The 27,505-nt window shown below is 61.3% G+C and overlaps 1 protein-coding gene and 1 long non-coding RNA gene across 5 annotated transcripts; one reads left to right on the top strand and one right to left on the bottom strand.

The window, feature by feature from the left end:
• Positions 1-662: 662 nt before the first annotated feature.
• Positions 663-7,335, bottom strand: LOC125753087 (uncharacterized). Its single transcript, XR_007404080.1, has 3 exons — positions 6,992-7,335; positions 3,890-4,074; positions 663-1,415 (listed from the first exon to the last, which is right to left on the bottom strand). It is a non-coding gene; the product is annotated as an uncharacterized LOC125753087 (long non-coding RNA).
• Positions 1,381-27,488, top strand: TJP3 (tight junction protein 3). Of its 4 annotated transcripts, none has more exons than XM_025456936.3 (21): positions 1,381-1,579; positions 12,128-12,184; positions 12,314-12,423; positions 13,112-13,214; positions 13,431-13,758; positions 14,707-14,810; positions 15,743-15,908; positions 16,141-16,249; positions 18,213-18,271; positions 18,511-18,577; positions 18,787-18,943; positions 19,565-19,673; positions 19,747-19,984; positions 20,078-20,289; positions 22,397-22,492; positions 24,971-25,041; positions 25,331-25,541; positions 25,656-25,756; positions 25,908-26,165; positions 26,824-26,870; positions 27,285-27,488. In XM_025456936.3, the coding sequence occupies exons 2-21, from the start codon at positions 12,137-12,139 to the stop codon at positions 27,385-27,387; spliced, it is 2,697 nt and encodes an 898-aa protein (XP_025312721.2). In that variant the 5' UTR covers positions 1,381-1,579; positions 12,128-12,136; the 3' UTR covers positions 27,388-27,488. The 4 variants fall into 4 exon arrangements, with proteins under 4 accessions (XP_025312721.2, XP_035558843.1, XP_025312722.1 ...); XM_035702950.2 differs by lacking the exon at positions 1,381-1,579 and adding an exon at positions 3,064-3,158; XM_025456937.3 differs by lacking the exon at positions 1,381-1,579 and adding an exon at positions 7,575-7,726.
• The last annotated feature ends 17 nt before the right edge of the window (positions 27,489-27,505 follow it).

Below are 27,505 nucleotides of genomic sequence, written 5' to 3'. Positions count from 1 at the left end.
AAAAAAAAGTGGCAAGACAGGTCTTACTTAGATATGCGGAAGTGAATGTCCAAATAATCAGTTAAAAGACGCTCAAGGAGGGGTGCCTCTGGGAAGGGAGGAACTGTGGGGTGGCAGTGGCACTGCTAAGTTTAGCAAACCTAAATGATGACTCTTTAGGGTGCATGCATTACTGGGGGAAAACACACACACACGCACAAAAAAAAAAAAAAAAAAAAAAACTGGTGTTGTGGGAGGCAGGAGAGCATGGTTAGGGAATGGAGGGGAGGGGCGGGGATCCGGGCGGAGGTCGCAGCTTCTGAGCCTCCTACCTCATCCCGTCGTGTTCCCATTTTACAGGCCGGAAAACTGAGGTTCCAGGGCTGAGGCCGGTTATCTGGTTTCTAGCGCCCCCTGGTGGCTGTTACCGCCAGCTCCAGGTGCTCCAGATAGGGACTCCGCGCTTCCCTCCATCATTCATTCATTCATTCATTCATTCATTCATTCATTTATTCATTCATTCATGCCACAAGTCTTCACTGAGCACCTACTGTGTACCGGGCACTGTTCCAGGCCATGGGGACATAGAACTGTCACGCGTGCCAATTTAAATGGAAAGCTGTAACGTCATCTTAAAGTTTTTAGTAACCACATCTCGAAGAGTGAAAAATGAACAGGGAAGATTACTTTTAACGATTAAATTTAATCTAACCCAAAACATCTGAAACTGTTACTGTTACTGTTCCAACACGGAATCAGTATTCAAAATAACGAGGTATTTTACGTTCTCTTTTGCACGCTGAGCCCCCCACATCCAGCGTGTGCCTTACACCTACCGGCACCTGAGGACGGATCATCGTGGCTAGAAGGTGCGGACCCAGCATGGTCCTATGAGCACTTTACAGACATTTTCATCCGTTTATCCAACTTCTCAAATAGCCCCAGAACGCAGGGGCTGGTGCTTTTCCCATTTTTCAGGTGAGGAAACTGAGGACACTCGGTGACTTGCCCACAGCTGCCCAGCAGGGAAATGGTTGGCCAGTCCCGGCACAGGAATCCACGCAGGGGCGGCAGTGGCTGAGGAGCAGAATTTGCGCTCAGATGTGTTCCGCGGGCGGGAGCCAGCCGAGCGGTGATCTGCGGGGGGCATGTCCACCCCCCCGACAGAGCTAGCCAGCCTCAGATGCAGGGGAGCCGAGGGAAGGGGAGCCACCAGGTGCGTCCATGGCCCACCTGTTCCTTCCAGTCCCGTGGTGATGCCAGGGACTCACGGCAAGGGAAGCGTTGTGAGCGGGGCGGTCCCTCCGGGCGAGCAGGGGTTAAGGCCAGCGACGCCCACGTGAGAGCACCTTGGGACAAAGCCACACACCCAACCAGCTGCCGGTGCTGCTGGTGCTGCTGCTGCCGCCTTGTGCACCCCGTCCTGCTGGTTCCACCTGGCACAGGACAGAGCCGCTGCACTCACGGGGGAGGAAAAGTTTGGGAACCCAGTGCGGAGGACAGAGCTCAAACCTCAGGTCCCCACCCCACCCCATGCCAGGCGGGCACCCAAGCCCTGGCTCCTGCCGCCTGCCCAGAGGCCACCCCGCCTCCTAGACAGGTAAGTCCCTGGCCCTGCTCTACGACCGACGCAGACGCAGACTGAGCTCCCCAGCACCAGTCCTGGGACCCCCGTCACCTCCCCTCTGCTGCCCCTGAAAGCAGGACACTCACACTCCCGTGTGGGCATTTGACAAAGTTTCTACGGGCTTCTCTGGCTGGAAGTTAGCGCCCCTGGCAACCTGCCCAGGACGCCAGAGCCAGAGACTTAAAAGGGTCATTGTGGACCTAGGTGGGGCCAGGGAGGCCGAGAAGGTAGGGACTGGTTCCCGATCCCCCCACGCTGGGGCAGGGAGGCCCGCGCAGGGAGGCAGCAGGCGAGGCAGCCTGGCTCCTGGTGGGTGTGTGGGCCTCCTGGAGCTTCCAAGGAGACTCCCCAGTTTCCAGGCAGCGGCCCCCACCTCCCCTACTGCTGGGACCCGCAGGACCCGGGGAGGGGTCCCGTGCTGGGCTTATCTCATGCATCTGGAGTCCCTCTCTGGGCAGCACCTGCCAATGGAGAAGCGCAAGAAGGGGGTGGGGGTGAGCAAGGTGCTGGGGGTCCCTGGGGGCAGAGGAAGCCCAGAAACCGCAGAGGACAGGGTTAGGTGGCGAGAGGTTTCTTTTCTGGGTCGTTTGCTCCCAAAAGTGCAGGACAAAGAGAGCTTCCTGGCCAGCTAAGTGTCCGATTGCACCTCATGCCTCTTTGTCTGGGGCAGAGAGGGTCCCTCGGGGCCGGGTTGGGGGCACAGGCATACAGCTGGTTTGGAATTTGGGGTCACTCCCAGGGAGTGGAGAGCTTGAGAATCTGGAGTCTGTGGGGTTGGAAGGGGACAGATCTTGACTGTCGGATCCCACCTGCCTGGGGTTTTGGAGAGAAAATCCACAGAGTCTGGGAGATCTATGCCCCCGGCCGCTCAGCCTATCTAAACGTCAATTTTCCACTCTGTGAAATGGGTGCAATCCGAGTCGGTGCAACCCAGGGCTGCAGAGGGCAGCAAAGGAGAGCGTGGGCAATAGATTCTCAGTCACGGGGGGAGTCGGGTGTAAACTGTCCCACCCAAAATCGGGACTCAGAGTGCCAAGCTCGCCACAATGCCCCATCCACCTTCCTTAGACAGAAGTTGAACTCGGGCTCAGAGAGGGGCGGCCACTTGCCCAGGGCTGCACAGTAGAGAACGGATGCCAGGCAGATAGGGGAGCGGGGGGGTCTGGGGGCTGCCCTTGCCTCCTACCTCCTTCCCCCCGCAAAACCAAACACTCCCGGCTCAGCATCTTGTAAAAGTCCTGCCTCTGCGGCTCAGTGTTTCCGCGTGGCCCTGAGTTCTGGCGAAAGTCCACTGAGGCCAGTTTGGGTTCCTGTTCTTCCTCCTCGGCCTGGCCTTGTGCCACAGAAGCAGTGTTTGCTCAGGGAGGAGCCTGACACCCTTTGGAATGGGCTGAGGTTAGCGAGAGATGCCACCAGGAGGAGGGGCCGCCCCGGGAGCGAGCTTGCACTTATTGAGCACCTACTACGTGCCGGGTGCCGCTCCGGGGCCTTGGGGATTCTGGGCAGGAAACCAGACGGACAAAGCTCCCTGGTCTGGCGGGCTTGTATTCAGGTGGGTGAAGACATATGAGAAACAAGACGTATTATAAGGAAGTGAATCATATCCGGGGTTAAAGACTGGTCAGTCCCATGGAGGGAAAGATGTGGAACAACAGGGACGGGAGTGAAGCAGGCAGAGAGGTATTTTACAAACCTCAGTAGAAAGATCAGGGCGGCCCTGCTGAGCGGGGGACATTTGAAGAGACAGAAAGGAAGTGAGGATTTGGGCATTCCAGGTACATGGCTCAGCCCGTGCAAAGGTCCTGGGGCAGGATTGGGCCTGGCATGTTGGAGGAACAGCGAGGAAGCCCATGTGACTGGAGCAGAGTGGGAGAGGAGGAGAAGGAAGGGGGGGGACTGGGGGCAAGTCATGCAGGGCCTAGGAGGCTGCATATGTTGGTAGGACTCAGGCCTTTACCCCTAGGAGAGTGGGAGCCCCGGAGGGCTGTGGGCACAGGAGGGCAGAGGAATGTTCCAGGGCTTGGCAACATGGGGGGACCCGGGGCACCATGGGGAGAGCCCTGTGCCATAGGAGGGGGTCAAGGCTCCAGTGGGGACAAATGGAGGTGATCTCACGGCATTCCCAAGGCTGGGGGGTCCCCACATGCCATCTGTGCCAAGGCCTGTCCGTCTGTCGAGATCCCTGGTGGTGCCTATTACCAGCCTGGCCTCTGCGCCTATACCCCAGGCCAGCTCCCCTCAACCGGCCCTCAGGGAAGCCCCCCCTAGGTCGCCAGTCCTTACCTGCTCTGTGGCCGGACCCGCCACACCTGAGTCTGTCCTTCTGGGGTACACGGCACGGGTGTTCCTACTCTGATCAGAGTCTTGGGTGGCTCCCCAGGAGCTCTCTGGTCATCTCAGCTGTGGCCTAGGCGCTCGGGGTGATACAGGGAGGCGCGGGGCTCACAGACCAGCAGGGACAGCAGATCCTCCAAAAGTAGCCCGGAAATAAACGTGCAGTGAGCGAGCTGTGACCTTAGCTCACAAACATCAACAGGTCCTTAGCATTTGTGCGGTGACGGAGTATCGATCAATGTCAGGCTCTGGTGCGCCCTCCCAAACCTCCGGGGCTTCCTGTCGCCTCTGGACTATTTATTGTACAACCCCTGGAAACTTTTTTTTAAATTTTTAATTAAAAAAAAATTATTTCACAGCTCTTGTGGCTTAGAGCTGACTGGTAGCGCGGCAAACTTGACTCTGGTCCATAGAAACGCAAACGAATTTTGCTCAACGGATACTGTTGATTATTGCCCCGTGGTTAGTGTCTGGCTTATTGTTTATCTGTACATTCGTTGCGGTGTTCTTGATGTGTGTGTGCACGTGTGTGTACACGTGTGCGCACGTGTGTGCGCACCAGCACTCTGCCGTTCGGTTCATGGTGACCGTGGTGGGATGTTGATGTATTAGCTCTGACAACAAACCGCTGTCGTGGAAGACGTTAGTGCTGGGGGAGACCAGGTGAGGGTCATGTGGGGACTCTCTGAATTATAGCTGCAACTTCGCAGTCAAGGTTTTTTTTTTTTTTTTTAAGATTTTATCTATTTATTCATGAGAGACACAGAAAGACAGGTAGAGACGCAGGCAGAGGGAGAAGCAGGCTCCCTGTGGGGAGCCCGAGGGGGGACTTGATCCCGGGACCCTGGGGTCACGCCCTGAGCCAAAGGCAGATGCTCCACCGCTGAGCCACCTGGGCGTCCCCTTTTCTGTCAATTTTTAAATGATTCAAAGTGAAACGTTTGTTTGTTTCCAAGCTACATCTTGCAGGGCCTGCAGGTTGGGCCTTCCGGGTCACCACCCCTCCCCCGGGGCCGTCCACCCACAGTGGCCACCAGGGGGCGCCTGCGAGCACCTAAACTAAGGCCCCCTCTGCCTACTGCCCTCCAGGGCTCCCACCTCCCAGCAGTAAAATCCCAAGTCCTCCCCAGGGCCCCCAAGTACAGGACCTTCCTTGTTCCTCTTGCCACCGTCCCCTCCTCCTCCTCTCTCCCCCTCGCCCACTCTGCTCCCGCCACACAGACCTCCTGGCTGTTCCTCCAACACGCCAGCCCTGTCCTGCCCCGGGGCCTTTGCACAGGCCGTGCAGCTGCCTGGAACACCTAGATCTCCCCAGGGCTCCCCCCTCATCTCCTTTAGGTCTAATTGTTCGTCTGCTTAGACCCCTCTCACCTAGGTCACTCCTACTGGATTCAGTTTGTTTTTTTTTTAAGATTTTATTTATTTATTCATGAGAGACACACACACAGAGAGAGGCAGAAATACAGGCAGAGGGAGAAGCAGGCTCCCTGCAGGGAGCTTGATGCGGGACTTGACCCCAGGACCCTGGGATGGCGCCCTGAGCCAAAGGCAGATGCTCATCCGCTGAGCCACCCAGGCGTCTCAATTAAAAAAACAAAAAACCCACAAACTCTGCCTTAGAGCACAGGGTCATCTGATGGGTACTAGGGAGCCACTGAGAATTCTTGAGCCTGAATAGGTGGGGGCAAACGTCGGGTGGTTAGAGGAAGACCATGCGTCTTGGGGTGGTTGCCCCCCTTCCGAGGCTGGTCCAGAGTGGGGTTCCTCTACTACATTAGTGCCATTAACATTCTCACCCAGGTCATTCCTTGTGGGGAGCAGTGCTGGGCGCGGGGGATGAGCAGCACCCCTGGGCTCCACCTACTTGATGCCAGGCATCTCCAAGTGTCCCCCAGGGGCAAATTCCCCTATAGCGAGCCAGAAGCACTGTATGGAGCTAGGGGCGCGGGGTCAAACAGAGCCATATGGGGTGGGTTTGGGGGGGCCAAATCCAGCTCTTGCTGGCGGCGCTTGCCACTCAGTCAGGCTGCCAACGCGTAGACACGTGGACATCCCGTGTACCCGGGGCGAAGCAAACGCTCAGTAGACGTGCACCAGGGGGCTCATTACCTACAAATTCAACCCATTTGTTCCCCCCATGATGGTGCTGAGGTCTGTAGTGGAGCGGGAGTTTAGGACGCTCCTCACCTACAGGCCTCTCCGGGTGCTACAGCCGCAAACACCCACGTTCGTTCGCGTGTCAGTGGGGAGCTTATTTATGTTTTCCTATGACTCATTAAAACAAATACACAGCGACTTAAAAAGAAAAAAAGTTTGACCTTGTTCTACCTCAAGTTGTTCTGTGTGCCGCCTGCTGGTGACCTGACAGCAGGGGGTGGGGGGCGTGACTGCGAGACACGGAGCTTCCCCCCCAGACCCGAGGTTTCACGCAGGTCCTCAGAGGGGTTTCTGCAGAGACTGACTGTCTTGGGGACCTTTGGAGATGCGTGAGGGGCCCATTCCGGCCGCCTGGGCTCTAGGACTAGTGTTTTTTTTGGGGGGGGAGGTACAACAGTGAGGAGGGGTAAGAAGTCAACCCTGGGGGCCTCGAAAATGTTTATTACATCCTATTACAGCGATTATACCGTCCACGTTGTTCCCTTGGCAAACTCTTACCCAACCTTCAAAACCCCGCTGCCGTGTTCCCTCTTCTAGGAAGCATTTCCTGAGACACACACACACACACACACACACACACATGCACACACACACCCCGTCTCCTTGTTTCTCTGCCTTTCTGTGCCGCAGCGTGGGGCTCCGTGGGGCTCCTTTCTGCCGGAGTTGCCTGCATGAGGCTGGGAAGGGGCCTCTGCCCAGATTTGCCCTTCCGACCTTGGCGCGAGGTGGGGCACCGAAGAGCTGGGCCTCAGGGTGTGTGTGCATATTTATATTTACACTTAAAGGGGTGAGGAGCGCGGGGTGTAGCCAGGGGCAGCTCCAGCCCCCCTCCCCCCGGGGGATCCCTCCCTCCCCCCCAAGGAGGGGCTCTGCTCGGGCCTTCCCAGATCTTACCTTCTAAGGCCCAGGAGGAAGCCTGACCTTTGCTCCCAGGAGCCTGAAGAATGTTCTGGGCCAGGCCAGGCCCGCCCTCCTCAGCTGGGGGCCCGGCGCCCTGCGGGGTGTGAGGACGGGGCTCTCCGGGTGCCAGTGGCCCAGCACCTTCAGGAGGTCGGTGCGGCTGACCTCCCTGGGCCTCAGTCTCCCCGTCTGTGTGATGGGGGTGAACCTCCCGCGGCTGGGGAGCCCCGCGAAGGCCCAGGCCTGCGTCCCCAGGTCCCCGGCCCTGCGCTTGCCCCCGCTGTCACAGGCGTCCCCACCCGGAGACGCGCGCGGGCCCCGGGCGCCGAGCCGCGGGCCCGTCCGGTCCGCCGCCCGCGCTCCTCCGGGTCTTCCCGGCAGCCGGGTCCCGCCGGCCTCCAGCCCCGACGGCGGGCGAGCGGCGCGGCGGGCTGGGAAACCCGGACTGGATCGAGGCCCGGAGCCTGGATCCCGCGCTTCGGGCGGAGGCGGCCCCGCGCGGCCCGGGGGCGGGGCGGGCGGGGCGGGCGGGGCGGGCGGAGGAAGAGGGGCAGGTGCAGCGGCCGCGGCCGGGCCGGCGGGAGGAGGGCGAGGGCCGCCGCCGGGGCCGCCGCGAGCCTCCGCCGCCTGCTGCCTCGCCCCCAGGTGGGGCCCGACTGCCCGTCCAGGCCCCCCGAGGGGCACGGGCGCCGCAGAGCCCCGGGGTGGACCATGGCGGTGAGATTCCAGGCGAGTAGCCGCAGAGGGCGGGCGGGGGAGGGGATCTAGCAGGAGTGGGGCCTGCGACCCGGACCCGGGACCCCAGACCACCCCGGATGACGGATGGGGAAACTGAGGCCCGGACGCAGGTGCAGGCGCGCGGCGAGGTCCCTGAAAGCCGTCTCTGGGGTCTTTCTCTGCCCCCAAGGTCCGCTCCGTTACCTGGTGGATCTGGGTTCCAATTCTGACTTTTCTGTATGACTCTGGGCCAGTGAATCAAGGCTTCCCGGTACTTCGCCTATAAAAGTGATGATCTTCGCTTTAAAGAAGGTGCAGGGAGGATCCCAGGAGGAAAATGTGTTTTAAGCGCCCGGCACGCATGGGGTGCCCAATAAAGATGTTTACGTCCGGCTCCTGGGTGTTCGGCCGGGCTGAGCTTGAGCAACAGTGGAAAGGCGGCAGTGACTTCTCTTGTGGGCTGGAGTGGCTTCAGGGAAAGCCACGAGGCTGCTGGAGAGGGAAGCAGCATGCATGTATGAGCGCCTGCTGTGTACAGGGGTGGCAGACATAGGGGTCGAGAGCCCCTTTTCCACAGAAGCAAACATGCTGGATGGAGAGGGTCTCCGTGTCTCTATTTGGGGTACCACACTGTCCAGGGATGGAGCTTGAACTGACTCTTCCACAATCGCGGTATTGGGTGGGAGATCGCGCCTGGGGTTGGGGGTAATGGGGGTAAACTGAGGCCATAGGGAAATGTGGCTCAGCCCAGACCACCCGGCCTGAGCCCTGAGGCCGGGCCCTTCTGGTTGCCGCCTGCCGGGGAAACAGCTTCCAGAATCCCCTCCCCGACTCGCCTATCTGTGGCCCCCCGGCCCGCCTCCGGGCCTTTGTTCTGGAGGTGGGGGGAGGGGGAGAGAGGACTCCAGTCCCGGAGCCCAGGGCGTGGGGTTGTGTGCCTGGGTACCACCTGACCTGCCCCTCTGGGCGACTCCTCCTCTCCCCACTGTTTGTCAGTGGGTCCGAGCCCCCGCCCCAGCCTCCGGGCGGGCGGGAGGAAGGCACAGGCCCCGCCCCCTCAGCTCACCTGGATGGGTTACCTGCTGTGGGGTCTAGGAATTCCGGACACACCTGGCTGATTTCCTGACCAAATATACCTTTTATGTCACCACGTACCTGTTCCTCAAACTCAGTCTCCCTGCTGGTCCAGTGGGGACTACGCTGGGGTCCAGGGCCGCCAGCCCTGCCCACCAGCAGGCCCCAGACTAGAGGGGTGTATGGGAGACAGTGGACAGGGGCATCCCAAATTCTAGTAATTAGGGATGTGAGATGTGTGTCTGGGACCACTGAAGACTCATTTTCTGGAGGAAGAGACAGTGGCACTGGGGCTGTGAAGGATGAATAGGAGTTTGCCAGAGAGTACAGCACCTGCTAAGGCGTGGGGCGGAGGCTGATCGCCAGGCCCAGGAGGTGCCAGTGGGCGTCACCAGAGTGTGCAAATAAATAGCCGGCCTCACCCAGCCTTCACAGCCCAAGAGGAAAGACCAGAAACTTGCCAACCGGTGATTACACAGGGTACATTTAAGATGGTTCAGAGGCCCTGAATAAAGCGCAATAAAACAAAGAAGAGTGCTAGGGAGCCAGGGAGGCTTGGGTAGCCAAGGAGGGCTCCTGAGGAGGCAGCTTTTGAGCTGAGACCCTGAGTGGCAAGGGCTGGCTGTGCACAAATCCTGGGAGGGTGTGTTAGGGACAGGGGTCAGTCAGGGAAAGATGTGGAGGTGAACTAGGCTGACAGGGGCTGCGGGGTTAGCCTCCCCCCCCCCCCAGTTTTCATCAAGGCCTCAGAGCAGTGGAGGCACCTATGAGAGGTGGGATGAGCCTTGGCCACCTGCACCTGTCCCCCTAGGGGCCCTGGTACTCTGGGGCTGTTTGTTTGTTTGTTTGTTTCTTTCTTTCTTCTCTTTCTTTTTTAACTTTTCTATTTATTCATGAGAGACACAGAGAGAGAGGCAGAGGGAGAAGCAGGCTCCATGCAAGGAACCTGATGCAGACTCGATCCCAGGACCCCGGGATCATGCCCTGAGCCAAAGGCAGATGCTCAACTGCTGAGCCACCCAAGCGACCCCCTGGGGCTGTTTCTTTTTTTTAATATATTTTTTAATTTTATTTTATTTTGATAGTCACACAGAGAGAGAGAGAGAGAGAGGCAGAGACATAGGCAGAGGGAGAAGCAGGCTCCACGCACCGGGAGCCCGACGTGGGATTCGATCCCGGGTCTCCAGGATCGCGCTGGGGCTGTTTCTTAAAATAAGGCCAGGAAATCAAAATTCTGGAGGGCATTTCATGATACAAAGTGTAAAATCAAACCAAGTGAAAAAGATGGTTTTGAAAAATAAGCTTCCAAAGAAAAAAATGAAATAAGCAGCAGGATGCCGTGGGTGAGGAGCAGGGGTGGGGGACGGGCCACCCATGTCCACCGTCTGCTGTGTGACCTCCCGCAACTTCTGGACCTCTCTGGGCCTTCCTTTGCTCTCCCTTGGTGTAGGAACAATATTGGTGCCGCAGCCTAAGGCCCCTCCGGGTTGAACGAGGTGGGTGCGTGTAAAGCTCCGGTTGGCAGCCAGCACGGAGCAGGGTTTTCTCCTCCGTGCACAGGAGGAATGTCGGCATCCTGCCCTCTAGGAACCAATGCCGGGTCCCTGGAAGGGACCTTTCGCGCGTGGGGCTCCCTGCCTGGCCCTAGCTCCTCTGCCGTGAAGGACCAGGCAGCAGGGACCCGGGTTACCCATTTTACAGGCAGGGAAACTGAGGCCGGAAGAGGCGCAGGGCAGCCAGCAGAGGGGTTTGAGTCTGGGTGGTGAGGGCTGCCCTGGGCTCCCTGGTAACCGCAGCCCGGTGCCCGCGAGGCCCCGCCCTTGGCTTTGTTCCTCTCCCCTCCCTGGGAGCCAGGAATGCTGCTCTCCTGGGAACCTTAAGAAAAGGCCCTGGAGCCGCCAGCGGGGGTTCCTCTGCGGAGGGCATCACCCACCTGCTGTGCCAGGCTGGGGAGGGCCTCCCCCCCCCGCCCCCTCCCCCAGGAAATAGGGCCCCCCAGTGTGTGTGGGGGGGTGAGCTCCTCCTCCGCCTTCCCTCTGGCAGGTGTCCTGCAGTGTGGCCTTCCCGTCTAGAGTCTAGAGCACCAGCACGGGCCTGAAAATAATCTGGTATTTCCACATTCCCCAGCCGCGACCTCCGTCAGCTCTGTTTTCTTGGCAGGTGACTTTGCCTCTCTGGGTCTGAGGCCCTGTCTGTGCGGTGGGGGGGGGGGGGGGGGGGTTAAGAAAATCTCCTTCAATGAGTGCATTAAATGAGATAGTACATGGAAAGGGCTCCACTGCGAACGAGACGAACAAAAATCTCTGTCCCTCTGGATCTGATTTTTCTTCCTTCCTTTTTTCTTTTTTCTTTTTTTTTAAAGATTTTATTTATTTATTCATGAGAGACACAGGCAGAGGGAGGAGCAGGCTCCCTGCAGGGAGCCCGATTCAGGACTCCATTCCAGTACCCCAGGATCACGCCCTGAGCCCAAGGCAGATGCTCAGCCGCTGAGCCACCCCAGGTGCCCCCTGATCTGATTTTCTAGAGAGGGGAGTTGGACAGACCCCCCAAAAAATCCAGAGGACGTCAAGGGGTCAGAAGTTGTGTGCATTAGGGCACCGTGTTGGGGCAGGGGGTTGGGGTGGTCTGTTGTGCAGTGGGCGGGCCTCGCTGTTCTAAACCGGCAGGTGGGGAGGCCGTGTAGATAAGATAACAAGTGAGCCACGAAGAGCAGGGGTGAGGGGAGGAGCCTGGTGGAAATCTGGGGGAAGAGGGTTTCTGGCAGAAGGAACAGCACATGCAAAGGCCTCAGGTGTTGGAGGGACCCTGAGGAGCCCCAGGGTGGCTGGAGCTGAGTGTGCTCCCTCTGCCCAGCAGGCCTGGCTTGAGCCCCCAGGCACGGGGCCCCTCACCCCCACCCCCGGGCTTGATCCCCCTCCCCCCAGCCGTTTGTCTTTTCTCTGCTCGTACCTGTGTGGTTCACTTAAACCAGGGTCTCAGCTTTGGCATTTGGACATTTGGGCCTGGACTGTTCTTTGTGGGGGCTTGAGCAGCATCCCGCCCCCCCCCCCCCGGGTGCCAGCAGCACTCCGGGTTGTGATGACCATGGATGCCTCCAGACTTCGCCAAGTGTACCTGGGGGTGGGGGGCAGAATGGTTCCCGGCTGAGATCCCCCCCTTGACTTAAACCCACTTTGCAGATGAAAAAGCTGAGGTCTCCAGAGAGGTGGCAACCTGCCTGTGGGCTTGGGACCATGGGGGCGCCAGAGCCAGGCCCCCACCCGGGGCAGGGGAGGTCCCTGAGTGCCCCAGGGGACCTGCCACGGCCTCACGCCCGCCCTCTGTTCCCTCCCGCAGGTGCTGGACATGGAGGAGCTGACCATTTGGGAACAGCACACGGCCACGCTCTGCAGGGTGAGGCCTCCCTCCCCCCGAATGGGTGCCAACGAGAATGTCACCTGGATCCCGGGCTGCTCAGCGGGAGGGGAGAAGCTATGTGCCCATGGGAAGTAAAAGCTCATCGACTACCTCATCCTCTCTTAGGACCCCCGGCGAGGCTTTGGCATTGCGATCTCTGGTGGCCGGGACCGGGCCAGCGGGTCCGTGGTCGTGTCCGATGTGGTGCCGGGGGGACCCGCGGATGGCAGACTGCAGTGAGTATCAAGGTGGCGGGGGGCGGCCCCAGGAGGGACCCCGTGTGCGCCAGTGCTGGGAGTCAGGAAAGTGCCGGGTGCCTTCCAGCACCTTCGACACAGGGCTTGGAGCTGGCTGCATGGCCCTCACTGTCCCCAGGGCACTTCCTGGTCCTTCCTGGTCGGTCTCGGGGTCATAGTGGCCCCACGGCATTCCTGGAATGAGAAGTCCTGGAACCCTGTCTTGGCTGGAGGGAGGGAGACCCAGGGTTCGGAGCCCCGGGGGGCAGTAGGGCTTCTGGGAGTTACGTTGGGGGAAATGGTTCTGGGACCTGAGCAGCTGCCGGGTGACACGGCTCAGCCCCGGCACAGCTTCAGAGAGAGAGATTTTGAAACACAGGGAACGAGGAGAACAGCAGGAAGAGGGCATTGACAGAAGAAATGGGGGTGAGGAGAGACCAGTTATAACCACAGCTTCCGTTCTGTGGTTGCGTTTTATTATTATAGTAGCATCCACGACTGGCCCCCGTTTTACAGATGAGGAAACTGAGGCCCAGAAGAATTGATGTCTTTGTGAGACACGGGACAGTGAATTAGAACCAGGCCTTTGTGGACCTGGGAGTGATGGCCCCAAAGTGGGGCACTGGGGCAGGTGCCGGGGGCACCAGGGACGGGGGCCTCCTCCCTGAGACCCAGCCTCCTCCCTCAGGACAGGCGACCACGTCGTCATGGTGAATGGGGTCTCCATGGAGAGTGTCACCTCCACCTTCGCCATCCAGATACTCAAGACCTGCACAAAGTTGGCCAACATTGTGAGTGGGGTCAGGTGGGAGGGGAGCCCCTGGCACAGTGGCACCGCTGCGCCCCGCTGAGCCCCCCCCATCCTGCAGGCCACGGGCAGAACAGGTGTGAGCTTGTCCCATTTCACAGCTTGGATGTTGAGGCCCAGAGAGGGGCTGGGGTCCCCCAGGAGCACCCAGGGGACGGGGTGGAGCCCTGAGCTGACCCTCCCCTCGCTCCCCTGACAGACGGTGAAGCGTCCCCGGAAAATCCAGCTGCCTGCCACCAAGGCTGGCACCTCCGGCCGGGGACGCCAGGGCTTGGAGGAGGAGGCCGACTGCGGCCAGGGCTATGACGGCGACACGTCCAGTGGCTCTGGCCGCTCCTGGGATGAGCGCTCCCGCCGGGCGAGGACGGGCCGCCGGAGCCAGGCTGGCAGCCGTGGGCGCAGGAGCCCGGGCGGGAACTCGGAGGCCAACGGGCTGGCGCTGGTGTCCGGCTTCAAGCGGCTGCCGCGCCAGGACGTGCACATGAGGCCCGTGAAGTCCGTGTTGGTGCGGAGGACGGAGAGCGAAGGTGAGCCGGGGCGGCCGGGGCGTGGTGCTGGCCGTGGGGTCAGAGCTCCCGCTGAGGTGGCCCCCCGGTCACCGCCCGACACCCTGTCCCGCGTGGCGTGCGTGGGCGCGGCAGGATAAAGCCCCCAGGGACGTCCCCATCCTGGTCCCTGGGACCCAGGACGTTGCCTCCCATGACGAGGGGACCTTGCAGAGGGCAAGTCAAGGCCCCCGAGGTGGGGGTGACCCTGGGTTCCCGGGGGGCCTCTGGAGAGGGAGGCAGATGGGGGGAGCCCCAGAGACGGGTAGACCCCACGCTGCTGGCGGTGAGGACAGCGGAGGGGCCGCGGGCTGGGGAGGGGGCGCCTCTGGACGGGACAAGGCCGGAGCCGGCCTCCCTGGGGGTCCGGGGGGGTGGTGACCAGCCCTGCCCGCCCCTGGGTTTTAGGACTTCTGACCCCAGTACTGAGATTACAAAGTAGCATTGCTTTAAAGCCGCTGAATCCGTGGCAATGGTGAGCAACCCCAGAAAACTGAGGCCCGGGGACACCGATAGAGTCACGAACCTGGAATTCCCTTCGTGACACAAACAACGGGGATGTGACCTCTGACCCCACCTCGATTCAGTGGCAGCACTGTGACCTTTGAATTCTAAATGTCATGTGACAAGTGGCACCGGGGCCCCGTCCCCATCTTGCAATTCAATAACAAGAGTCACGTCCTGAAAACAGGAGGCGATGTCATTAAGGGTCTCTGTGGGGTCACGCTGGAGCCCCTGCAGTGACCAGCAGGGCGCTGGGAGCCAGGGGCAGGGGCCGAGGCTCTCTGTTCTGTCCCAGGCCTCCCCCAACCCCACCGGTGGCGGCCCCGGAGGGCGGGAAGGCCAAGGGCAGGTGAGAAGTCAGAGCTTGAGAGGAGCCCGCAGCCCAGACCCCAGGCCCCGCCTCAGTTTCCCTGCTCGCCCCCACAGAGTTCGGGGTCACCCTGGGCAGTCAGATCTTCATCAAGCACATCACCGACTCGGGCCTGGCCGCCAGGAATCGCGGTTTGCAGGAAGGAGACCTCATCCTACAGGTGTCCCCAGGCTTCCCGTCGGGGGCGGGACAGGGAGACCGGGAGGCTGAGGTGTGACCCTGCCACCCGGCGGGCAGGGCTGGCTGCAACCTGCTGCCTTCCGCGCTGTTGCCTGTTTCCCAGGGACCCCCTGCCCCCGGCCTCTGCCCAAACGCGGCTAGATGTCAGGTTCTGGTAGCCCCCTCGCCGCCGAATCACACGGGGGCGCCGGCCCAAGGGGGTCGGGGCCCACGGTCCAGAGGCCAGGCTTAGAGGAGCGGCTCTGCCGTGCAGTGGGTTTCTTTCCAGACTCCTCTCCTGAAACTCTGTTTCTAGCCATTCCTAATTTTTTATTTTTTAAATTTTATTCTTTTTAAAGATTTTATTTATTCATGGGAGACACAGAGAGAGGCAGAGACACAGGCAGAGGGAGAAGCAGGCTCCCTGTGGGGAACCCGATGCGGGACTCGATCCCAGGCCCCGGGGTCACGCCCTGGGCTGAAGGCAGAAGCTCAACCACCGAGCCACCCGGGTGCCCCCCACACGAAGTTTCTAAGCCACGTCTAAGTGTCTGATTCCAGGACCTCCCACAGATTGGCTGTCTACCCCCGCCCCCTAGTTAGACTTGTTTCTAATGTTTGTTCCTGGTGTTTCCTGGGAAACTCCCCTTGGAGGGAATCAACCTGCTTCTAATTTTCCCCTAGCTCCTACCCCGCCCCTCAGAAAACTGGCCGATTCTGGGTCTTGTGGGAGTCACTTCTGGGCGTGTCTCCTCCGAGCAGGAGGAAGCCAATTCTATTATTTCCTCTTGAGAACGTCTGTTTCTATGAATTCCTGGGGACTGTGTGTTTCTAGTCCCCCCACCCCACCCTGCAAGCTGTTTCTAGTATCCACCCCCCACCGCCCCATCTGGCGTGGACTCACCTCCTGTCTTCCTTCCCGGCCCCTTCTAGATCAATGGTGTGTCCAGCGAGAATCTGTCCCTGAGCGACACCCGGCGCCTGATTGAGAAGTCCGAGGGGAAGCTGACGCTGCTGGTGCTCAGGGACCGAGGGCAGTTCCTGGTGAACATCCCGCCGGCCGTCAGTGACAGCGACAGCGACAGCTCCTTCCTGGATGGTGAGGGGCCCCCGGGCAGGTTGAATGGAGAGAGGCCAGGGGAGGCCGAGAGGCCCAGAGAGGCATAGAAACATGCCCGAGGCCGCACAGTAAGCCGGGCTGGAGGCTGTGGCCGAGCCTGACTCCGTCCGGGCTCCTTTGCTTCGAGGAGCCTTGATGTTCCTCCCTGTGAAATGGGTCCGGCCTGGCAGGTGTGGGCCGGAGGCCTGAGGGGACGTGCTCTCCCCCGCAGACATCTCGGCCCTGGGCTCAGAGCTGTCTCAGGCGGTGCCGTCCCATGTCCCACCGCCACCCCCGCATGCGCAGCGGAGTCTGGACTCCGACGGAACCGACTCCCCCAGGTACGTACCCCCGACGGCCAGAGCGCTGGAGCAGGAGGGGATCGTGGGCACGTCTTTTCCAGCTGGTGCCCTGCCTGGAAGAGGCTTCCCCCTCCCACCCGTAGTCCTCCTGGCCCCCAGGACGGGGCTCTGCATGCTTGGTATGGGGCAGGGCAGCGGGGGGACCTGGTATCGATCGCCTGAAAGCAAAAGGAACTGAATTTTACAACACATCCCCGGAGATGTCAGAACACAAAGGGCCCCTTTTTAGGGCTTTTCTCTTGGGGGCAAAATGGCCGTGGATGTGTGTGGGGGATTGGAGGCTGCTTGTTCACTGTGGTGACGTTCGCAGGCGGGGACAGGTGGCAGTGACCTTGCACTGGTGTCCCGTGGCGGCTGTAACAAAGTGCCACAAACCTGGTGGCTTAGGATGGAGAAGGGTGTGGGCTCCAGGGTCCCAGATGAGGGTGAGGACAGGGCCACATTCCACTGGAGGCCTGGGTGGCGCGGGGCTCTCCGAGCTTCTGGGAGCTTCCGGGAGCCTCCCCTGCAGTCCTGAGCCCGTCGTGCCCACCTCCTCTCTGTCTGCACATCATCCTCTCCCCCGTGCATGTCTGTCTCTCTGCCCCAATGTCCCCATTTTATAATCCCCCATGGGTTCAGGGCCCTCCCCGCTCCTACTTGTCGGACCTCCTGTCCCCTGATTACACCCACAGCGACCCTATTTCCAAGTACCTCCACGTTTGGAGATGCTGGGGCTTGAGAGCTGAGCCGATGAATTTTGAGGGGACACGACTCAATGTCTATAGTAACCTAAGTGCCCCACACGTGGGGATTCGACAGCGGGAACCTTCCTAGCCTCCCACACCTGTGAGGCAGGGGGTCGGTCTGTTACCCGTGGCTGTGGGACAGGTTACCCTACAGCCTGGCAGCTCGGAACCCTGGACAACCTTCTCAGGCCGCGTCTGAGAGCCTGGAGCCAGGGGCGGCTTGGCGGGGGCCGTCGAGGGCTGGAGGATCTGGGAGTGGGTGAGCCACTCCCGAGCTCACTCACGGGGCGTTGGCAGGAGGACACAGGTCCTCGCCGGATGGACCACCCCTCTTGTGCCGCTGCTGTCCTGGGTTCCCTGGGACCTCTGGAGCGACACAGGGCAGCATTTCTCCAAGGGTTTTGGGGGGTGACTCTCGCATGACCTTACCGGGCATCCCGCTTGTGCACAGGAGGAGGATCTGCGGGGCCCGTTTCTCTGATGTGGACCTGCTGGGGGGGGTCGTATTTTCAAACCTCTTCCCCACCCCAAATCACCCAGCGCTAAGTGCTGACATGGGGGCTGATGGTTTCCTCCACGCGTGTTTATCGGAAAGTGACGGGAAAGTCTGGAAAGTAGGTCCTGCGTGCTAAGCGCGGATGGGCTTTGCAGGTGACCTTCTGACCCGTCTAAGTCGTCCAGCTCAGGCCGTGATGACAAATGCCGGGCGGAGGGGGGTTGTGGGCCCGCAGCCGCTGCTCCTCATGGCTCCGGAGGCTGCAAGGTCACGGCCGTGGCTGCGCTGCCCCTGCTGGGGGCCGTCACCCCGCTGCCCACGGCTTCCCGCTGTGCCCTCGCCCCCTTCCCAGGGGCCGCACCCTCATGACCTCACCCGACCCATCACCTCCCAGACACCGCAGCTCCACAACCACAACCATCCCACTGGGGTTGGGGGGACGGGGACACACTCAGGCCAGAGGACCTGCTACCACTTCTCACTAATACTGAGATAATACATGTGACCGCCTGTCACCGGCTCCGTCCCTTGGAGCCAGGGCTCCTGGTGGCCCTGACTCCGCTGTCCCCGGCGCTCGCTCGGAGGGAGCACGGGCCCCACGGCCTCACGGCTAGGGAGGGGCAGACACAGGCCTTGGACCCGGGTGCATGCGCACTAGAATCCCCCAGTCACCTCTCAGCGCGCACCCCCACTTCACCCAAGTACTGTCTCCCTCCAGGGACAGTCCCCCCCTTCGGCGGGAAAATTCTCTGGATTCCAGAACCATCTCGGAACCCGGTGAGCAGACGATGCGAGGGTGGTGACTCTGAGCATCCCCCTGGTTTTTCTGATCCCAGCCAGTGAGGTTGTGCCAGGCAGGGCGGGAAGGGCTGGCACGGGTCTCAGGGGTCAGCGGCAGCTCCCTGGGAAGGGCGGAGGGCCGGGTGACGGCGCCGAGGGGCAGGGACGCCGCAAGGCAGGGGTACGGCAGCGGGAACAGCCCGTGTGCCCGGAGACAGGCTGCTGTTCCCTTCCAGACGCCCCGAGGCACAGCAGCTATGACATCTACAGGGTGCCCAGCAGCCAGAGCGCAGAGGACCGTGGGTATGTCCCCCGGAGAGAAAGCCCACCCGCCCAGACCCGCACATCCCGGGGCCGCCTCCCTGTCATGCTACCCTGCCTCCTGGCACCAGTGTGTTGGTGGGGCCACCGTGCGGGGCTGGGGCCCGGAGCAGGTGCGGGGCTCCCCCAAGGACGCCCAGCACGCCCCCTGCACCCACTCAGGCTTGACCCTGCCCCTGCCTCCCCCCCAGGTACAGCCCCGACTCCAGGGTGGTCCGCTTCCACAAGGGCACGACCATCGGGCTGCGGCTGGCCGGCGGCAACGACGTGGGCATCTTCGTGTCGGGGGTGCAGGAGGGCAGCCCGGCCGACGGGCAGGGCATCCAGGAGGGAGATCAGATTCTGCAGGTGACGCGGGGCTGGCGCCGGGCGTGCAGCCCCCGCCCGCGCGTCCCCCTCTTTGCCCACCCCCGCGGACAGGCGACACCCCGTGCAGACATTTGAACACTTTAACGTCTCTCTGCCTGCGTCATGACCCTGGTGGCTGGACCACAACCTTACTGATCGGGGCACGACTTGCCCAGGGCACAACCTTGTCCTTGTCACATCCTGGTTATCAGTGTCCCCAACCGTGTCATCCAGGTCACGCCCTTGTCCCATTCACGGCCGTGTCATCAACATCATGATCTGGTCATTGGTGTCACGGCCACGCTCACCGTGTCCTGACTCTATTGTCTGTGTCACGGCCTCGGCTACTCCCCCACGACCCCCATGACCTCTCCAGTCCCTCTGTGCACCACCACGCGGTGTCTTTTGCGGCCTCATCCACGTCGTGCCTTCCCCATGCATCTTGCCTCCCTCCACACCTGTCCCCTCTCACAGTTTTACATTCTCATCCCTGTCCCCACGCCCTCACTCCAGTGTCCCGCTGTCCTCCTCCCGGGAGGGGGCTCTGCAGAGGCCGAGCTGGGGTGACCAACCAGGGGTCCCCCGGTGGCCGCGGCCCGTCTCATGCCCCCTTCCTGGCAGGTGAATGACGTGCCCTTCAGGAACCTGACCCGGGAGGAGGCTGTGCAGTTCCTGGTGGCGCTGCCGCCGGGCGAGGAAGTGGAGCTGGTGACGCAGCGGAAGCAGGACAGTGAGTGCGTGTGGCCGGGAGGGCCGGGTCCGGGCGGTGACCCCCGGTGCTCACCAAGCCCCCCACTCCACAGTCTTCCGGAAAATGGTGCAGTCCCGCGTGGGCGACTCCTTCTACATCCGCACACACTTCGAGCTGGAGGCCAGCCCGCCGTCGGGCCTGGGCTTCACCCGCGGGGACGTCTTCCATGTGCTGGACACGCTGTGCCCCGGCCCCGGGCCGAGCGGCGCCCGCGGGACCCACTGGCTGGCCGTGCGCATGGGCCGCGACCTCCGGGAGCAGGAGCGCGGCATCATCCCCAACCAGAGCAGGTGCGCCCCCCCCCCCCCCCCGGGGCCTCGGCTTCCCCGCCGGCGTTGGCTCGGCCCCGCGGCACAGTCACGGGTCCCCTGCCTTCTCCCCAGGGCCGAGCAGCTGGCCAGTCTGGAGGCCGCCCAGCGCGCCGTGGGGGCCGGGCCAGGTGCCTCCGTGGGCTCCAGCGCGAGGGCCGAGTTCTGGCGGCTGCGGGGCCTGCGGCGTGGAGCCAAGAAGTCCACTCAGCGGAGCCGCGAGGACCTATCGGCTCTGACCAGGCAGGGCCACTACCCACCGTATGAACGCGTGGTGCTGCGAGAAGGTGGGTCCCCGGGCCGGGAGGGTGGAGGGTGCCACGGGGGCGTCGTAAGATTGTCGGAGCTTCTGGACCCGCGATCCATCCACGTCCAGCCTTGGGAAGCCGCCATCCTTACCTCTCTCTGCTCACCAGAAATAACCCATTTTTTAGGGTGCTGGAGGAAACAGGGAAGGGCTTCTTTCCTTAAAAATTCATTCCTATTTCCAGTTGACACATGCAAGCCACGTAGGTAATCTTGAAAAAGAAATGGTTAAAGATAAGTTAAATAATTTATATCTAAACCATTATTTTAATAGATAATCCAATTATGGAATTAGTATTTCACATCTTTCTTTTGTGCGTGTGTATTGTCTTCGAATTCCGGTGTGTGTTTTGCACTCAGAGCAGCACGCCTTGGTTCAGAGGAGCCGCGTTGCAAGTGCCCCACGGCCACACGTGGCCAGCGCTTGTTGCAGACAGCACAGCGAGAGGGGGCGGTACTCGCAGTGGGTGCTGCTGGCGCCAAGCAGACGCCGTTTAAAATACAGGCGTGCAGTGAACGGGCGTTAGACCCCACCTTGCACACGCATGCTCACAGCAGCCAAAATGTGGAAACAGTCCAAATGCTCATCAGTAGATGAAGGGATATAATACAGCATGTCCCCCACGCGCGGGCATGTCCCCTGGCCACCGACAAGAGCCAGGCGCCCACATGTGCTGCCCCAGGGATGGACTCTGGGCCCATGATCCTCAGGGATGGAACCAGACACAGGAGGCCCCACAGGGTGTGAGTCCACATGTGTGACACGTCCAGGACGGGTTCCTGCACGGATGAGGAGGGGGCTCATGGGGGCCGGGACGGGGGTGGGTTGGTGACGGCTGATGGGGACAAATTTCCTTACGGTGATGAGAATATTCTGAGACTTAGTGGTGGTGGCTGCACAGCTCTGTGAATGTACTAAATGCCACTGACCTGTACATCTTTTACTGTACATACAGTAAAATAACTAATTTCATGTCATGTATGTTTCAAAACATATGTAATAATTTTACAAATATTTTTTTAAAGATTTTTATTTTATTTATTTGTTCATGAGAGACACACACAGAGAGAGGCAGAGACACAGGCAGAGGGAGAAGCAGGCTCCATGCAGGCAGCCCGACATGGGACTTGATCCCGGGTCTCCAGGATCATGCCCTGGGCTGAAGGCGGTGGCGCTAAACCACTGAGCCATCTGGGCTGCCCTCAAAACCTTAATTTTAAAAAGTCACAAATCTTAACTAAAAAAGTTAATCCAATCTTTAGAAAAACAGACAGAAGCAGCACATAGATCATAAATCCTTCCTCTGGTGGGGAGACAGCCCCGTCGGGATTGCAGGAAGGAGAGTGAACCCTGGCCCACGGCCTTGGGGGGAGAAAGAATTACAGCAGATGCAGAGGCCTTTAAAAAAAAAAAATAACCTGCCGATGGGAATGGGCTGAGTTGATGCTCCAAGGTCCGGGAGAGGAGAAAGATTTATGTTTTATTTTTGTGAGAAAGACTTCAGAGGCCAAAAACTTAATTTTGACCAAAGAATGTTTAGAAATCAAGGTATGGAGCTCTTGGGAGAGGGGCCTGTAGTCCAGGGGCACTGAACAAGAGCGGGGGCAGGGTATAGCCCAGCAGGGAGGCAGCATGGAAAGGGTGCCTGGGACTGTGCGCCAATAAAACTTTATTTATAAAGCAGGCAGGGGCTGGATGTCGCCCCCCCCCCTCCCCGGGGCTGCTGTAGTTTGCAGACCACTGAGTCGGCTAGGCTCAGCTGCTCCAGCCGTCCGCCCACCTCACCCCCGGGACAGCTGCAGACACAGACGAGATGCAGCCCAGGGCGGCCTCCCCGCGTCTTTGTTTTTCTGTGCAACTGGGGTGCAGGGTGGCTGCCCACACCTACCTGGGGGGCGGTGCTAGGGGCCAGGAGGTGAAGCAAGGCCGCTGTGCTCGTGCCCCATTGGCCAGGACAGAGTCACGTGGCCGTTGCCTGCAGGGGATGCTGGGAGATGTAGTCTTTGGCTGGGCAGCCGTGGGCAAGGCTGGATCTGGTGTCTTTGCTGCAAATGGGACCTCGACTGTTGCGGTTTCTGCGCCCTCAGCCAGCTTCAAGCGCCCAGTGGTGATCCTGGGGCCCGTGGCGGACATCGCTATGCAGAAGCTGACTGCCGAGATGCCTGACCAGTTCGAAATCGCAGGTAAGAAGACAGGTCCTAGCAGGGCCTTGTTGGCGGGGAGGGGGTTGGGGATCCTTTGACAACCGTTTCTCTACCGCGGGGGTGCCGAGGCAGGTTGGTGAGCCGGCTGCTGTTTGGGGAAAGGGCTAGAACAGCCCATGGGAAATGGGAGTCACAGCACCCTTCCGACGCCTGGGCCAGATGTCCTGAATCAGTCTGGATTGAGCCTCAGAATCTTTCTTAACACAGTTCACCAGGTAGCCAGTGTGCTCCCCCCCTTCGTTTGTTAAAGAGGTATTTATTGAGCCACAGACACGGGCACTGAGCAAGACAGAGAAGTTCCCCGGGAGAGGTCCAAAATTCGCAATGAGCTAGAGTGGAGGGTCAGCAAATGAAAGCTCCTGGGCCAAACCTGGGTCCCAACTTTTATACCGCCTGCTAAGAATGGAATTTACACATTTTAAAAATATTTATTTATATATATATATTTGGAGAGAGAGAGTGTGCACGTGAGCATGAGAGCTGCCGGGGGTGGGGGCGGAGGGAGAGAGGGAGTCCCCGGCAGGCTCCCCGCTGATCTCACAACCCCGAGATCATGACCGGAGCCAAAATCACAAGTCGGACACCTAACCCGCCGAGCCACCCAGGAGCCCTGCATTTACACGTTTTAAGTGGCCTAAGAGAAGTTAGATATTTTGTGACACGTGACAGCGACAGGAAATTCAGGTGTCGGCATCTACAAATAGTTTCATTGGGGTACAGCCACGCCCTTGGGTTTCGGATCGTCTGGGGCTGCCTCGCAGCGGAGACAAGTTTGTGCGGAGCGGATGCGCTTAAATAGAGCAGCCGCCGAGCTCTTGGTCGGGAGCCCCCAGGGCAGGGTGGGGCGGCTTCTGCAGCCGGAGGGTCCCCCTGGCCGGGCCTTCGAGTGAGGCTGTTAGGAGGGCGCGTGTGAGCTGCAGGCAATGCCGCGGGCCCAGGGGACCAGTGCCCTAAATCCGTTCCCGCTCTGCAGGGTGGGGTGACCCCCGGGCTGGCGCCTTGCCCTCTCCGAGACCCTGCTTCCTCGTCTCTCCCTCGGGGGCCGTTGTGCTCGGGAGGACGGGTGAGGGACCAGGGCGGGTGCGCGTGGCCTGCGTCCCCAGGCACTGGGGGGGAGCCTGCGTGAGCTGTGAGGCTCAGGAGGCGAGGCCCTCTGGCCCTTTGGGGCTCGGCAGCTTTCGGGAGGGCGACCTGGGAGGCCGGGTCTGTGGGACACAGCCTGGTGGGAGGAGGAGGCTCCGGGGCATGGTTCAGAGGGCGACGTGCGAGGCGAAGTCACACCCGAGAGGGGCCATCATGTAAAGCAAAACAGACGGATGGAGCAGGTGTCCGGGAGGATGTGGAGCAGGTGCGGCCCCAAGGTGACTGGGGCTGGAGGGGGCGGTGCCGGGGAAGACCGTTGGCAGCTCCCCGGAAACTTAAATACAGAGTCAGCATCTGACCCAGCAAGTCCGCGTCTGGGTCTATACCCAGGAGACGTGAAGGCCAGGCCGCAGCCTGGGACCCGCGCCCTGAGCTCCGGGCAGCGCTGTCCACTGCGGGCACACTGCGTTCTCAACCCATCGACAGGGGAGCGGGGACACATGGTGAGGCCCGTCCACACCTGGGATACGACCCAGCCCCAGGAAGGAAGGGGCCCGACACCTGCCCCCATGTGGACGGACCCCGAGGACACTGGGCTCAGGGAGGGGACCCAGACCCAAAAGGATGCCTCCTGCAGGACCCCACTCCCAGGAGGTCCCCAGAGGAGGCCCGTCCACAGAGACAGAGAGGAGGTGGTGGGAGCCAGGGGTGGGGCAGGGGGGCGGGGGTCAGTGCTTCTTGGGGACAGGGTCTCCATGTGGGAGATGGAAGGTTCTGGAGATGGTGGTCGGGGAGGGTGTGCGCAGCGGGGTGAGCGTGCTTCGTGGTGCCCTGAGCTGTGCGCTTAGAGATGGTTACGATGCTTAATTTTATGTTGTCCATATTTTATAATAATTAAAAAAACACATAAGGCTGTTACCACCCCTTCCTTCCCGGTCCCCCCAGGGCAGGCGTGCCTCCTGCTGCCTGGCTGTACTGGAGGGCTTCCTGGGGGAAGCCGCGCTCCACCTCAAGTCCTAGAGGGCAGATGGGGGGCAGGAGAGCCGCTTCCATCCACACGGTCTGGGCAGAGGCCTCCACAGAACTGGGGTCACCTCCGCACAGAGACTCCAGATCAGGCTCTTTCCCTGCCCCCCTGTTGGCTCAGCGACCGTGAGCCCGTGACCTTAGGTCCCCGAGGCCGAGTCCCATCTGCCTGCTGGGTCAGTGGCCGGGAAGGCCACGGTGGGCCCGGAGGCCGAGCGCAGCAGCCTTAGGGTGGCCGTCAGGGCGATGGGAGCCCGGGCGGGCTGCGCAGCAGGAGGGGCAGGGAGCGGGGAGCTTGGGCGGCTGGGGGCGCCCCTTCTGAAGCTGCCGGCTCATCTCCCCGCACAGACAGCGTGTTGAGGACCGACAGCCCCTCCAAGATCATCAAGCTGGACACCGTGCGCGTGATCGCGGAGAAGGTAAGCAGGGCCCCCCCGGGGGGGAGGGCGTTTCGAGGGCGGGGAAACCAAGGCCCGGGCCTCCGACCCCTCTCGCCCCACCCCGCGTGGTGATGTGGGGGCCTGCGAGGGACACGTGGGGGGGGAGCCCTGGGCCGTCACGGACCCCTCCCCCGCCCCCGCGGGCTGCCTGCGGCGCGAGCCTGGGGTCCACCTGGCCCTTCACCTCCGTGTCTGGTCGCCCCCTGCCTCCCCTGCCTCCCCTGCCTCCTGGCCCGGGTCCTGCTGTCCGCCCCTCCCCTCCGCCCAGAACAAGCACGCGCTCTTGGACGTGACGCCGTCGGCGGTCGAGCGCCTCAACTACGTGCAGTACTACCCCATCGTGGTCTTCTGCGCCCCCGAGAGCCGGGCGGCCCTCAAGGCCCTGCGCCAGTGGCTGGCGCCCGCCTCCCGCCGCAGCGCGCGCCGCCTCTACGCGCAAGCCCAGAAGCTTCGGAAGCACAGCGAACACCTGTTCACGGGTCGGTGGGCGGGGCCTGGAGGGGCGGGGGCGGGGCCAGGCCGGGGGCGGGGCCTGGAGGGGCGGGGCCGGCCCGGGTGGGCGGGGCCTCCCTGACGCCGCCCCCTCCGCGCAGCCACCATCCCCCTGCGCGGCACGAGCGACACCTGGTACCAGGAGCTCAAGGCCGTGGTCCGCGAGCAGCAGACCCGGCCCATCTGGACGGCGGAGGACCAGGTACGGGCGTGGGGGGGTGGGGGGGTGTCCGCGGCCCAGATCTGGCCCGAGGTTCGGGTCTTGACCCGGCTGGGACCGAGGCCGAAGGCTGGTGTCCTGGGTCTGGGGCCTGGGGGTGGGCGTCTCGGCTCAGCGCCCCCTTCGCCCCCAGCTGGACAACTCGTCCGAGGACAACCTGGAGCTCCCTCACCGCGGCCTGGCCGACAGCTCGGCGGATCTGAGCTGCGACAGCCGGGTCAACAGCGACTACGAGACGGACGGCGAGGGCTACACGGACGGCGAGGGCTACACGGACGTGGACGAGGGGCCGCCGGCGCCCGCTCTGGCCCGGTCCTCGGAGCCCGTGCTGGAGGAGGAGCCCCGGAGCCCGCGGGATCACGGGAGAGCCTCGGGTGCCCGAGGAGCCCAGGTGAGCGGGCCGGGTGGGCGTGCAGGGGTCCTGGGGTGAGGCCGAGACACACGGGGGGAAGGGGGTCCCCTCCAGGAAGGCGGCGAACAGGGGCGTCTCTGCTCAGACCCGTGTCTCCCACCCAGACCCAGGGTGTGGGAACCGTGAGTCCCTGAACGACTTAAAACCAGTGCTTTAACCTCCGTGCGTTCTAACCTGGGTACAACGGACTAGATAGATCTTGAGGCTCCAAGCGGTTGTTTAAACCCAACGCACTTACCCAAGTCCCAGCCTGCACGACCTGGGTGTTGACCAGTGACAAGGATTTATATGCTATTTATTTTTTGTGAGGCTGCCTCAGCCCCCGCAGTGCCTTTCTAGAAGTTCGACAAAGGTGCCCCTTCCTCCAGGCCCTCTCTGGTGAGATGTGAAAATGGACGAATCTATGAAATGCTCCCTGGAGTTGTGCAGTACCCAACCTGCTCAGCTGTCCGTGGCAGCCTTTGCATACCCAGACTTACTTACCCACCCCTGGCCCAGTGTCTCTTCTCACTAAGAGTTGGAGGAGCTGCAGAGCTGAGTGGGGCAAGGAGGGAGTCTGTGGGCAGTGGAGCCTGGGCCCAGGTGGGGAGCTGGACGGGGTGGGGAGGTGCTGACCTCCTTTCTCCCCTCCCCCCAGGTGGACAGGCACCCCTACCACAGCCAGGGGCGACAGGACAGCATGCGGTAAGAGCCCCCGCGCTCCACACTGGAGTCCCTCAGCCCTCTTCCTGGGACTCAGGCTCCAGGGGTCAAGGGACCTTGAACCCAGCTCTGCCTTCACGTGCTCCCAGCCCTGTGGGCGGGATGAAGGCGGAGAGGCTGATCCCACCCCACGCAGTCAGGGCCAAGGAAGTAGGAGCCTGCTTCCTGGGAGGACTGGGAAAGCTTGGGGGAGGACAGGACACGAGCTGGGGCTTTGAAGGATGTGTAGAAGTTCGTTAAGGAGGCCTGACACACCCACGCACACCCACCCCCGCCATGTGCAGCCCCACTTCTCTCTGTGCACACCCACTGTGTCTGGCAGAGTCAGCCTCAGGTAAGGGCAGTTCCAGCCTCCCCACCGGGCTCACAGCCTCCCCTCTATTTCCTGATCCCCAGGACGTACGGGCAGGAAGCCCTGAAGAAGAAGTTTACACGAGCTCGAGATGTGGAGTCCTCCGATGAGGACGGCTATGACTGGGGCCCGGCCACCGACCTGTGACCCCTCCCAGGTTCCCTGGGGCTGGACCTGGTTTCCCACTCAGAACCCAGAACCCCACGTCCTTCTGCCAGTCATTAATAAATAAGAGTATTTTCACAACACTGCTTTCTGGAGACTT

The sequence above is a fragment of the Canis lupus genome, chromosome 20, assembly GCF_003254725.2.
Source record: "Canis lupus dingo isolate Sandy chromosome 20, ASM325472v2, whole genome shotgun sequence".
In the NCBI taxonomy this organism is placed as follows: Eukaryota; Metazoa; Chordata; class Mammalia; order Carnivora; family Canidae; genus Canis; species Canis lupus.
This window is presented reverse-complemented; position numbering and strand designations above follow the sequence as displayed.